At 42.8% G+C, this 14,492-nt stretch overlaps 2 gene segments (V, D, J or C); both read right to left on the reverse strand.

Moving 5' to 3' along the window:
* Nucleotides 1–8,694: 8,694 nt before the first annotated feature.
* Nucleotides 8,695–9,137, reverse strand: LOC120943320. The segment is given in 2 exon segments: nucleotides 8,695–9,002; nucleotides 9,089–9,137. Coding segments are annotated over 2 exon segments (357 nt in total).
* Nucleotides 9,138–13,749: 4,612 nt separating this feature from the next.
* Nucleotides 13,750–14,330, reverse strand: LOC120924507. The segment is given in 2 exon segments: nucleotides 13,750–14,072; nucleotides 14,159–14,330. Coding segments are annotated over 2 exon segments (357 nt in total).
* Between the last annotated feature and the right edge of the window lie 162 nt (nucleotides 14,331–14,492).

Consider the following 14,492-nt stretch of genomic DNA (forward strand, 5'->3'; position numbering starts at 1 on the left):
TTTTTGGAAAGTAGACAGTCCAAGGTATTTAGTAACAGGCATGCAAAGTTGTAATTTTTTGTCATAACGTTTTGGAAAATTAAGAAATTTTATTTTATTTTTTACATACTGTCACCAGCGAAGTACAGCGTCATTATATAACTGGTGTGTCAGTGATCAGGGATAATACCTGGTGACCAGGGCCGGACTTACCATTGGCCTTGACTGGGCTCAAGCCCAGGGGCCCCACCCAATAGGGGGCCCCCTTTAAAAAAAAAAAAAAAAAAATTTTTTTTTTTTTTTTTTTTTAGGGGTCCGGAGGCCCCCAGGGCCCCAGACGGCAACCCCCCTTTTTTTTATTTATTTTTTGTAAAAAAATGTTTTTTTTATATATTTTTTATTTTTATATATATAATATAATATATATATATATATATATATATATATATATATATAAATATATATATATATATATATATATATATATATATATATATATATATATATATATATATATATATATATATATATTTATATTATTTTTTTTTATTATTATTATTAAAGGGCCCAGGGGTCTCCAGGGCCCCCGGATGGCAACCCACCTTTTTTATTTTTTTATAAAAAAAAATACATTTTTTATATATATATATATATATATATATATATATATATATTTTTTTTTTTTAATTAAAGGGCTCAGAGGTCCCCAGGGCCCCATGTGGCAACCCCCCCTTTTTTTATTTTTTTTATAAATGTTTATTTTTTTATTTTTTTTATAAATGTTTATTTTTTTATTTTTTTTTATTTTTTATTAAAAGGCCCAGAGGTTCCCAGGGGCCCAGAGGTCCCCAGGGCCCCCGGGTTTGGCAACCTCCCTTTTTTTATGTATTTTTTTATAAATGTTTTTTTTTATTATTATTAAAGGGCCCAGAGGTTTATTTTTTCTTTTTATTAAAAGGCCCAGAGGTCCCCAGGGCCCCGGATGGCTACATATATTTATATATATTTGTTTTCTTCTTTATTTCTTCTTTTTTTTGTAAATGCCCCCACGCTTCTCAATTTCAGGCGGCAGCACCCCCCCCCCCCCCCAGGTTCTCTGCTTCAGGGGGCCCATGCCTTAAGCTGTGCAAGGGGCCCCAAAGTTTCTGATGGCGCATACCTCCCAACACGCACGGATTCTGTGGGACTTTCCCGCACAGACAGCTTCTTCCCGCAGTCCCGCAAAAGGGTTAATTTTCCCGCACTGCAAGAGGAGGAGGCAGCACGGAAGCAGGAGGAACCGGAGTGGTGTGTGGAGGACTGTGGCTGCTGAAGGGAAGAAAGCCGACAGCCGGGCTAATGACAGTCTGTGGCCCCGGCTGTTGGCACAGGTGAGAGGCACTCCCCCCCTCAACAACTGCAAAATCCCCCCCCCGCTCAACAACTTTAATGCGCTCCCCCCCGCTCAACAACTTCAATTCGCTCCCCCCTGCTCAACAACTTCAATTCGCCCCCCGCTCAACAACTTCGATCCCCCCCAATTCTCGGCTCCAGGGGGCCCCTTCAACACTCAAGCCCAGGGGCCCCCACCACCCTAAGTCCTGCCCTGCTGGTGACAGTACTGGGATACAAATATAATTGTTTTAAAAAAATATATATATTTTTATTTTTACAATATTTTTTCCTTTTTTTACATTTTTTTTAACATACTTCGACCAGAGCAATATAGTGTTACTATAGTAACATTGTACCACTCTGAGGAAGTGATCAGTATTTTTTTATTTTTACACATTATGGGCCAGATTCACGGAAGAGGGCGCATCTTTTGGCCGGCGTAGCGCATCTCATTTGCGCTACGCCGACGTAACATAGTGAGGCAAGGCCAGTATTCACAAAGCACTTGCTCCGTAAGTTACGTCGGCGTAGCGAAAATGGGCTGGCGTAACCCCGCCTAATTCAAAATAGGCAGGTAGTGGGCGTGCTACATTTAAATTAACTGTGACCATGGGTAGATGAAGGGCTGTTCGTACGGCGAATGCGCGCGCATGCTCAGAATCACGTCGCATATACTCCCTAAGATACGTCGGCTCAATGCTTTCGACGTGAACGTAACCTACGCCCAGCCCCATTCACGTACCACTTACATAAACAACGTAAAATACGACGGCTGTTCCGTCGTCCATAACTTGCATGGGTTGCGCCACCTATAGAGGTGTTTTATCTTTACGCCGGACGTATGCCTTACGTAAACGGTGTAGCTTACTGCGACGGGCGTACGTACGTACGTACGTACGTTCGTGAATCGGCGTATCTTGCTCATTTACATATTCGACACGTAAATCAACGTAAGCGCCCCTAGCGGCCAGCATAAATATGCACCCAAGATACGACAGCGTAGGAGACTTACGCTGGTCGTATCTTGGCAAAATTCAGGCGTATCTAGTTTTGAGAATAGCACGCATAGATACAACGGCGCATCTGGACACTTACGCTGCGTATCTATAGATACGCCAGCGTAATTCTTTATGAATCTGGCCCTATATTTGCATATAACAATGAATTTCATTGCTATAAGCAAACATTTTACTGAATGAAATTGATTCATTCAGTTTGTTTTGTTGTGATTAGCTGATCACATGGCACAGATGGGTTGTGATTGGCCCTGTTTGTACCATGTGATCACTGTGACCAATCACAGCTAGCAACAATTGTATACAATGAATGACATGAAATTAAGCTTTTCATTGTTTACAACTGTCATGTGATCTACTGTGATTGGTATAATGATCATTAATCCATTGTGTCCGGCGGACACAGCGGGTGACAGATCAGATCACGCTGGAACATGGCCCGGACGGCTGTGGGAGGCATGTTCTCGGAAGGAAGTCCTGCCAGAACAATAGGGTTCCTGTCCGTCCATCATTTTACAATGACGCGGGCGGGAAGCATTTAATCTGCTCAAAACTAGAATCAGCAGTTGCTTCAGTGAGATCAACAAGGTGGTAAAACTAATACTGGGTTTCACCAGAATCTTTATCAATATAAAAGGCGACTATGGCAACTTTTTTGATTGTTAATATGCCTGTAATTTTCATCAATCAGTAATGAAAAGTGACAACAGGAAAGTTGGATTGAAAGGAGGCCATCCATTGTTTACAACTGTCATGTGACCTGCTGTGATTGGTTACAGCAGTCACATGGTACTGGCAGAAGGCCAGCACAGTGAGCAGTCATTGGCTGTGGACAAAGCCAGTGGACCTAGCCAGTGACCAATCGTGCCGCAGTGCAGCCCTGCGGGCGCATGTGAGGAGTTATTCAGGAGGACGTCATATGACATCCACCCGGTTGGATGTGAGGCCCGCCCAGCCTTCAATTTACTATAGGCTGGGAGGGAAGTGGTTAAATCAGCCTGTCAAGTAAAACAGAATGTTTTATTACATAGCATATTGTATCATAATTTCACCTCACTATGATATCCTAAAAACAAATACATTACGAAATCACACTGCATGTTGGTGGAGAAGTGTTATTAAAGACAATGAAAGATTACAATCTTAGGGGTCTGTTTATAAACCATTTGCTGTATGAATGTCAGAAGCATTCATTCCTGTATCATCAGCTCCATCTAATGGCTAAAATATTGTATTGTTTTCTCACTGAGGTAGTTCAGTAAACTATACTGCTTTTTGGCCACAAGATGGGGCTAAAGCTACAGGCATTTACCACTTCAGCCCCGAAGGGTTTGGCTGCCAAATGACCGGGCCACTTTTTGCGATTCGGCACTGCGTCGATTTAACTGAAAATTTGCGCGGTCGTGCGACGTGGCTCCCAAACAATTGACGTCCTTTTTCCCACAAATAGAGCTTTCTTTTGGTGGTATTTTAGCACCTTTTTATTTTTTGCGCTATAAACAAAAATAGAGCGACAATTTTGAAAGAAAAGCAATATTTTTTACTTTTTGCTATAATAAATATCCCACAAAAATATATAAAAAAACTATATTTTTCCTCAGTTTAGGCCGATACGTATTCTTATACAATATTTTTTTTTTAAACGCAATAAGCGTATATTGATTGGTTTGCGCAAAAGTTATAGCGTCTTCAAAATAGGGGATAGTTTTATGGTATTTTTGTTGAAATTTACTTTTTTTACTAGTAATGGCAGCGGTCTGCGATTTTTATCGTGACTGTGACATTATGGCGGACACATCTGACATTTTCTACGCTATTTTGGGACCATTCACATTTATACAGCGATCAGTGCTATAAAAATGCACTGATTACTTTATAAATGTGACTGGCAGGGAAGGGGTTAACCAGTAGAGGGCAGGGAAGGGGTTTAGTGGGGAGTGATTCTAACTGTGTGGGGATGGGGCTTACTGTGACACGACATTGATCACTGCTCCCAATGAAAGGGAGCAGACGATCAGTGTCCTGTCACTAGGCAGAACAGGGAGATGCCTTGTTTATGAATTTGCGGCAGAAAGATCAGACACTTTTGACACTTTTTTTAAACCATTGACATTTATACAGCGATCAGTGCTATAAATAGCCACTGATTACTGTATAAATGTCACTGGCAGGGAAGGGATCAAGGGGTTAAATGTGTTCCCTTGTTCCCTCATTGTGTGTTCTAACTGTGGGGGGATGGGACTGATTGAGGGAGGACACCGATTGTGTGTTCCTATATACTAGGAACACGCGATCGTTCTCCTCTCCCCTGACAGGATGTGGATTTGTGTGTTTACACACACAAATCCATGTCCCTGGTCTGTCGCGAGTGATCGTGGGTGCCTGGCGGACATAGCAGGCCGCCGGGCACGCGCATCAGCTCCTCAGTGACGCGGCGCCCGTATATCCCTTAAAGCGCCCGCCGTACAGCTACGGCGATTTGCACAGGGGAGCCATTCTGCCGCCGTCAAATGATGGCGAGCGGTCGACAACACTACTCAGGCGTGGAGTTAACATGGCTGTTTCGGCCTTTTATTAACATAACTTTATAAATAACAGAAAACATAATAACGACATAACAATCCAGGTCATAATGGTTGCAGGTCCTTGATGGTACCCTGTACCAGAAACGTTGTGTCTGTTTCACCATTTTTGCTAAGTTTTGTCCCCAGATGCCAAACACCGCCTCGGGGACTATCCTAGCTGACCTCAGACACATACCAACCTCACCACTACCTGGTGAGTCTAAATTGAACCAGACAAACTATAGGACCCCATACCTAAGATGGGCCCCACTGTTTTACCAATCACACCATATTTAGACCCCCCATCAAGGACCTCAAACTGCCAACAACTACAAATTAATACAAATTCAGAGAACACAAACCAAAACAGGACGGGAGGGAGGGACGTTCCTCCAACGACTTCAGATCTGCAACTGATCTACTTCACTCCTCCCCAATAACTATCATCTTATTGCTTCTATCAATTACCCTGTCTGCTCAGCAGGGGCGTTGCTAGGTGGCAAAAAGACCAGGGGCATCAGCCCGAAGTCTGAGTCCGGCATCGGGGGGTGTTACCTACCTGACGTGCACTGAAATACCCAACGCTCACTGACCTATCTGACATACACTGACCTACCTGACACACACTCACCTATCTGACACACACTCACCTATCTGACATACACTGACCTACCTGACACATACACTGACCTACCTTACATATACTCACCTATCTGACATACACTGACCTACCTGACACATACTCACCTATCTGACATACACTGACCTACCTGACACACACTCACCTATCTGATACACTGACCTACCTGACACATACACTGACCTACCTGACACATACACTGACCTACCTGACACATAAACTGACCTACCTGACACACACTCACCTATCTGACACAAACTGACCTACTTGACATACACTGACCTACCGTCAAATGCAGCCATTGTGCCCGTCAAATGCAGCCACTGTGCCCCATCATATGCAGCCACTGTGCCCATTATATGCAGCCACTGTGCCCATTATATGCAGCCACTGTGCCCATCATATGCAGCCACTGTGCCCCATCAAATGCAGCCAGTGTGCCCATGAAAAGCAAGAAAATCAGCACCCATTGTACATCTGAGTGGATATTATGAGAGAGAGAGAGACCCCCAGAAGCACCTTAATAGCGTTATCTTCTCTTCTTTCCCACTCCAAGCCACATTGGCCATTACTCATGCTGGCTGCTGCCCATACACACAGCGAGAGATAGGAGGGGGCACCACCGCGCCGGCTCCATACAAGAAAAATCGAGCGCCGCCGCCGTTCTCCTAAACTCCTGCTCCTTTCCTTGGGCCGCAGCAGCATATCACTCCGTTGTTAATATTGCAGCTGACACTCTGGGCTATTGAGCACACATTTGGGGCTCCAGCCTCAATAGCCCAGTATTACCGACACCTATGCTGCTCAGCCAATCAGGTAAGCGACATAACTTCCAGAAATGTAAACTAGTTAACCCCCTACTGTCAGGTTTCCTTCCACTCTTTCCTATGCTTATTCACTTTTTTTCAAAGCTACGGGCATATCTCTCCATCAAAAACCTGAGAAAATGCAGAGCACTACAATCAGTCTATCCATAGAAATCTCTGATCCTCATTTAGCACAATCTTAAAGAGGTTGTAACAGTAAGGGTTCGTGTTTTTTCACCTAAATGCATCCTATAAATTAGTGCTTAATCCCGGCTGCTAGGCCAGTGAGAGGGACACATTCGGGTGAGCAATACCACTCACTACAGTTTTCTGGCTATAAAGTCCCTGGTTTGGGCTGTACTGCTCCCTGCCTGGTAAAAAAACACTGTCTCTCCCAGGTGACAGCCTGATCAGAACACAGACTCACATTCTTTGTTTACGGTTCACCTTCTACACCTTCCACTTCTACTTCTTCTACACCTTCTACTCCTTCTACACCTTCTGCACCTTATACACCTTCTACTCCTTCTACTCCTTCTATTCATTCTACACCTTCTACACCTTTTACTCCTTCTACACCTTCTACTCCTTCTACACCTTCTGCACCTTCTACACCTTCTACTCCTTCTACACCTTCTGCACCTTCTACACCTTCTACTCCTTCTACACCTTCTACTCCTTCTACACCTTTTACTCCTTCTACACCTTCTACTCCTTCTACACCTTCTACACCTTCTACTCCTTCTACACCTTCTACACCTTCTATTCCTTCTACTCCTTCTACACCTTCTACTCCTTCTACACCTTCTACACCTTCTATTCCTTCTACTCCTTCTACACCTTCTACTCCTTCTACACCTTCTACTCCTTCTAGACCTTCTACTTCTTCTACTCCTACTTCTTCTACACCTTCTACTCCTTCTACCCCTTCTACACCTTCTACTCCTTCTACTCCTTCTACCCCTTCTACTCCTTCTACACCTTCTACACCTTCTACTCCTTCTACACCTTCTACTCCTTCTACTCCTTCTACTCCTTCTACACCTTCTACACCTTCTATTCCTTCTACTCCTTCTACACTTTCTACTCCTTCTACAACTTCTACACCTTCTGCACCTTCTATTCCTTCTGCACCTTCTACTCCTTCTACACCTTCTACTCCTTCTACTCCTTCTACACCTTCTGCACCTTCTACTCCTTCTACTTCTTCTGCACCTTCTACTCCTTCTACTCCTTCTATTCCTTCTGCACCTTCTACTCCTTCTACTCCTTCTACACCTTCTACACCTTCTACTCCTTATACACCTTCTACTCCTTCTACACCTCCTACACCTTCTATTCCTTCTACACCTTCTGCACCTTCTATTCCTTCTACTCCTTCTACACCTTCTATTCATTCTACTCCTTCTACTCCTTCTGCACCTTCTACTCATTCTACACCTTCTACTCATTCTACTCCTTCTGCACTTTCTACTCCTTCTACACATTCTATTCCTTCTATTCCTTCTACTCCTTCTACACCTTCTACTCCTTCTGCACCTTCTACACCTTCTATACCTTCTACACCTCCTACACCTTCTACACTTTTTACTTCTTCTACACCTTCTATTCCTTATACACCTCCTACACCTTCTACACTTTATACTCCTTCTACACATTCTATTCCTTCTACACCTCCTACACCTTCTACTCCTTCTACACCTTCTACTCCTTCTACACCTTCTACTCCTTCTACACCTTCTACTCCTTCTACACCTTCTCCACTTTCTACTCCTTCTACACCTTCTACTCCTTCACCGCTCTGACTGGCCTGATTACCTTTTGTGGGACAACATCCAGCTGACTCCATATAGTGGCTATAATGTGGTATTGTCCTGATTACTGTGTTTCAGGAAAGTATCGCATTATGGCCACTAGACAGAGCTGACAATCACAGGAAATAACTTTTTTTAGGCAAATTATGGGAATTTTTTCCTTATGGCACAGCACAGCAAATTCTTTATCAAGTGGACTTCTTAGTCTCACACCTGTTCAAAAATGGTTTCTACGCTAAACGATGCGCTATCCACTATGAGGTTCATTACACAGTGACAGAGCATTTATCTTTTACAGTCTGTATAACGTGGTGATACTTGGGGGACATGGGAGCTTAAAACATTTTTTTTGTTTTGCTGACTAAAACACTGTTTGGAGCAACTGCACAGAGCTAATTGTAGTCTAATTATAGAGATAACCGATCATTCAGTGCAATCTTATATGTGATGTGAAATGTCATTGCTGATAAAAGAGGAAGGAGGTTTTTGTACGGCTCTGTATCACTGTGTGAGAGGGTAATCCCAACTCTGCTGACAGTAATAAACTGCAAAATCTTCTTCCTTTATGTCTCTGATTGTAAGAGTGAAATCTGTTCCTGATCCAGATCCACTGAACCTGGTTGGGGCTCCGGACTGCAGAGTGGTTGCCCAGTAGATGATCAGTGTTGGACGTTGTCCTGGTTTCTGTTGGTACCAGTTTAACGCATTGCTGATACCAGTACTGGATTTACATGAGATGGTGACTGTGTCTCCTGGATTCGCAGTGATATCATTTGGAGATTGTGTCAGTGTAATATCTGCCCAACTCCCTGAGGATAAGAAAACATGACAAAATTCAATATCTATGTCCAGAAAATATAACAATTCATCCAAACCAATAAAATGATGTCCTCACCCTGAATATAAAGCAGTATGAGAGGCAGCAGAACCCCCTGAGAAGCCATCTTGATGTCTCTGCACTGACACACACAGACTACTGAGATGTCACCTGTACAATGTCTCCTATATAACAGCTGCAATCATTAGGGAGGAACCCCCCGACATCACATATGGGGGACAGGAAACATGCAAATTAGATCTCATCTTCATACGTCACACTTCACTTCTCTGTGTTACAGAATTATAGAGAGATTCTCATACACAAGGACACATTAGTGATATAGGAGCCGGCCACTGAATACAGCGGGGGACCCGACACCCAACATACCCCGAATTGTGTCACATGTGAGATTCTGCAGGAGGAAGGAGCAGATATTTGATTCACTGTCCCCTGGAGAGGTAAGTATTCAGATATTTTTAATCTTTTTTTTTATACAATATAGAAACAATAGACTCACTTTAATTTTGGTATGGAGATTGCATTGTAAGGAGTAAGGACTGTACACTGCCCCGGGCTGGTTCCTATCCATGGGACCATTCATATAAAATACAACAACACTCAGATATACAATCATTGTAATATAAAAATGAAATTGGAAAACACTAAAACTCAAAAATGCAATAAATATACTTTATTCAAACATTTGTGTACTGGTCTCATGTGTTACATATAGAGAAGAGAAATTTCATAACTACCACTACTTTATGTAAGCAACACCCTGATGAAAATCCAGCCTGTTTTATTAAAAATAAATGACAAACTCTTTACAGATTTGTATCTTGATGGAAACAGAACAGATCATAAAACTTAAAGTGGAACTCCAGGCAAGAAGCTCAATACACAATGAAAATAGAATTGTTTTCTGTTTTACTAGCTAATTAATCTTTTTTTTCTGTACAACCAGTCCTGTGATTTACACACCTCTGCCACACTACATAGCTAGGCATTGGGTCCAAGTTCCTGATGACACCGGGTTCACTCCAGACTCTGGATGTTTGCCATTTGCCCAAAGGGGGAACTCAATAGCACCTTTGTTCGCCTGTAGAAACAAACCTTGGCAATGAATAACTAAAATATTGTTTTCTATATAGGCCCCTAAGTATGGATTAAAATGGCTGTTTTAATTTAGGAAGTAACAAATTAAAAATGTAACTTTATTAAAATGTAAGCAAAAACTTTAATTAACATTCACTTTAACAAAAATCCTTCCTTATCTTTAAATGGCCAGTCCATTAAAAGGAAAATGTTAAGAATTCATTAATTTGTTCACCCAAAAGTCAGCAAGGTAACCCATCATCCCCAATATTTTAGGCCAGGCTGAAGGGCTGGATTCAATATGAAGGTTAAAGTGGTAATAAAGTCAGTCTTACCACTTATATTGAGTAGTAAGCCTATATTAACCTCCCTGGCGGTATGATTATTTCAGATTTTAGGTGCTGAAAGCGGTACAATTATTTTGCAAGGAAATTTGGCGTTTTACATTGTAGGCCTGTAATTCTTAGAAATTACTCACTTAAATCTGACCAAACAAGAGTCTAGTAGACATCTCGGGTATGATAAAGTTTGAAAAACCAAATGATAAATTATAATATAATAAATAATTATAAATAATTATAACAAATAATAATATAATTATAATAAAAATGATTCAATAATGTAATCAAATCAAAAACACTGAAATTTGCTCAGTTGCAGAATTGTCGCTGTCATTACTTTCATTTTTTATGATGAATTTCCCCACAAATCGCTATAGCACAATTCTGCAAGTGATTATAATTTATTATTGCTGTTTTCTAGCTGCTCTAAAACCACTTTTGACATAAAGGGACACTTTTGGTTGCTATGGACAATCTACAGTTTGCAGGCAGAAAGAAAATTTTGTATTATATAAAAGAACATGTAGTACACTGGGCAGACCACTAGGGACAAGGGGGGTGTGTATTTTTTACATACAGTACTGTAATCTATAAGATTACAGTATACTGTGTGTATTGTGTTTATTTACTTTTTTTAAATGTGGCGCCGTTCTCCACCCCCGTGCGTCGTAACGGCGCAGGGAACGGAGATCAGGGGAACACAGTGCATCGGGCGGAACATCCGGCCGCCGTGCACTGCGGAAATACATCGCTGGATCCCAGGGAAAAGGTAAGTAACCTTTTCCAGCATCCAGCAAAGCAATCCCGTGTGTGGCTCGGGGTTACCAATAGTAGCACAAAAATCTCACCCCGAGCCACACTCGGGAATACCGCTAGGCAGGTTAAGGCTTACCTGAAGGTACTGTGAATATCTCCTAAACTTTCACTGTTTAGAAGATATTAACGCAGCATGCAGCTGGTGGTGATATCCCTGGCGCATGCGATCTGAAGGTCTGACATACTGTGCTGGACCTTCTGAGCCTGTGCTGTGAATGGTGACGTCATCGCGCCCCCCTGGCCACTCATGTAACAGGAGGCTGCAAACCTGCAAGGAAGACCTGGTGAAGATGGAAGCCCTCTCAGCGGGGGCAGCATGCTGCTGGAGGGCTTCATTTTCAGGTAAGTCTCTGATAATGTGCTAGTATGCGAAGCATACTAGCACATTATGACATGCAGGGGAAGTTTGTTTTTTTCACTGTGGTTTACTACCGCTTTAAAGTGTAAGTAAACCCTCCTATCATTTTAAGGCAAAGAAAGCTGCCATCTTTGTCTCGGTTTAATCTACAACTGCCATGATGCTGAACATGTGATCAGTTATGACACCAGCCATTGGATGGTTTGACAGTTTGGTTGAGAGCACAACCAATGGGAGTGTTACATTTCCAGAACATGCCGGAAATGAAACTGCTTTATGGATGGGTTTACTTCCACTTTAAGGTATTGTGAGGGTGTCGCTTCAAGGGTCAAGCTTTAAAAGACGTTTAAAGTTAATTTGCCAATATGATTTAAGTGCTTTCCACCCACTTCTATTCCTCAACAAATACCTTTCCATCAGAGCCGGTTCACACTGGGGCGGCACCACTTGCTGAGCGACTCAGCAAGGCGATCTGCCCACGGCTTCAGAGGCGACTTGCAAAATGACTTCTGTATTGAAGTCAATGCAAGTCGCCCCAAAGTAGTACAGAAACCCTTTTCTATGTCGGGACGACTTGAGTCACTCCTATTAGAACGGTTCCATAGCACAAAGCGGAGCGCAACTTGTCAGGCGACTAATTCGCCTGACGAGTCGCCCCTGTGAGAACCGGCTCTCAGGCTTCCCACACAGGGGATCAGCACCACATTAATGTAACAGAACACGTTCTCGCTTCAGGCTATTGTAGGCAATCTTGGATCTGCAGTCTGTCTGAGAATTTCCTCTTAGCTTTTTGCCTGGTCAGAGCCGACATTCCCCTCATTACAGTTTTCTGGCTATAGAGTTCCTGGTTTGGGCTGTACTGATCCCTGCCTGTTCAAACACTGTTTCTCCCAGGTGACAGCTTCATCAGGACTCAGACTCACATTCCTTGTGTATGGTACACTTTCTGCTTCTTCAAAGCTCTGGGCTGGCCTGATTCTCTTTTGTGGGAAAACACCCACCTGACTCCATCTAGTGGCCATAATGTGGTATTTTCCTGGTTATGGCCACTAGATGGAGCCGTCATTCACAGAAAATAACCTTATTAGGCAAATTCTGGGGATTGCTCATTACAGCACAGCGACATTTTTAAAAGTAGACCTCTTAGTCTCACACCTGTTGAGGGATGGTTTGTATTCTAACCCATGCACTATCCACATCACTATGAGGTTCTTTACGTAGTGATAGTGCATTCGACTGTCACAGTATTTATATAGCTAGATTCAGTAAGAGTTAGGCCGGCGTATCATTAGATACGACCTAACTCGGAATCTGCGCTGTCCTAAGTTTAAGTGTATTCTCAAACAGAGAATTGCGCCGTCGTATCTTAGGGTGCAATCTTTAGGCTGGCCGCTAGGTGGCGCTTCCATTGAGTTCGGCGTAGAATATGTAAATTACTAGATACGCCTATTCACGAACGTACGCCCGGCCGACGCAGTACAGATACGCCGTTTACGTAAGGCATTTTCAGGCGTATAGTTATTCCATTAAATAGCTGGACTAGTAATGTTAAGTATGGCCGTCGTTCCCGCGTCGAAATTTGAAAATTTTATGTGGTTTGCGTAAGTCGTCCGTGAATAGGGCTGGACGTAATTTACGTCCACGTTGAAACCAATACGTCCTTGCGGCGTACTTTGCCGCAATGCACACTGGGATATGCACACGGACGGCGCATGCGCCGTTCTTAAAAAACGTCAATCACGTCAGGTCAACCCACATTAACATAAAACACGCCCCCTCAGCCTAATTTGAATTAGGCGCGCTTACGCCGGCCACATTTACGCTACGCCGCCGTAACTTAGCAGGCAAGTACTTTGTGAATACAGTACTTGCCTAGCTAACTTACGGCGGCGTAGTGTAAATACGCCGCCGCAAAGATGCGCGCCCATAGCTGAATCCAGCTAATAGTGTTGATACTTGGGAGACCCGGGAACCTTCTAGAAAAACTTTGTTTTGCTCAGTAAAACCCTAAGATTGGAGAAAATGCAGAGCACTGATATCAGTCTATCTATAGAAATAACTGATATTTGTTCAGTATCTTATATGTGATGTGAAATGTCATTGCTGATAAAAGAGGAAGGAGGTTTTTGTACGGCTCTGTATCACTGTGTGAGAGGTGTACTATAACTCTGCTGACAGATATAAATTGCTTCATCTTCTTCCTTTATGTTGCTGATCTTAAGAGTGAAATCTGTTCCATATCCAGATCCGCTGAACCTGGCCGGGGCTCCAGACTGCAGATTGGTTGCATAATAGATGATCAGTGTTGGACGTTGTCCTGGTTTCTGTTGGTACCAGTGTAAGTCATTGCCGATACCAGTACTGGATTTACATGACACGGTGACTGTGTCTCCTGGATTTGCACTTAAATAATTTGGAGATTGTGTCAGTGTAATATCTGCCCAACTCCCTGAGGATAAGAAAACATGAAAAAATTCAATACCTATGCCCAGAAAATATAACAATTCATCCAAACCAATAAAATGATGTCCTCACCCTGAATATAAAGCAGTATGAGAGGCAGCAGAACCCCCTGAGAAGCCATCTTGATGTCTCTGCACTGACACACACAGACTACTGAGATGTCACCTGTACAATGTCTCCTATATAACAGCTGCAATCATTAGGGGGGAACCCCCCGACATCACATATGGGGGACAGGAAACATGCAAATTAGATCTCATCTTCATACGTCACACTTCACTTCTCTGTGTTACAGAATTATAGAGGTTCTCATACACAAGGACACATTAGTGATATAGGAGCCGGCCACTGAATACAGCGGGGGACCCGACACCCAACATACCCCGAATTGTGTCACATGTGAGAT

The sequence above is a fragment of the Rana temporaria genome, chromosome 1 (assembly GCF_905171775.1).
Source record: "Rana temporaria chromosome 1, aRanTem1.1, whole genome shotgun sequence".
NCBI classification, from domain to species: Eukaryota; Metazoa; Chordata; class Amphibia; order Anura; family Ranidae; genus Rana; species Rana temporaria.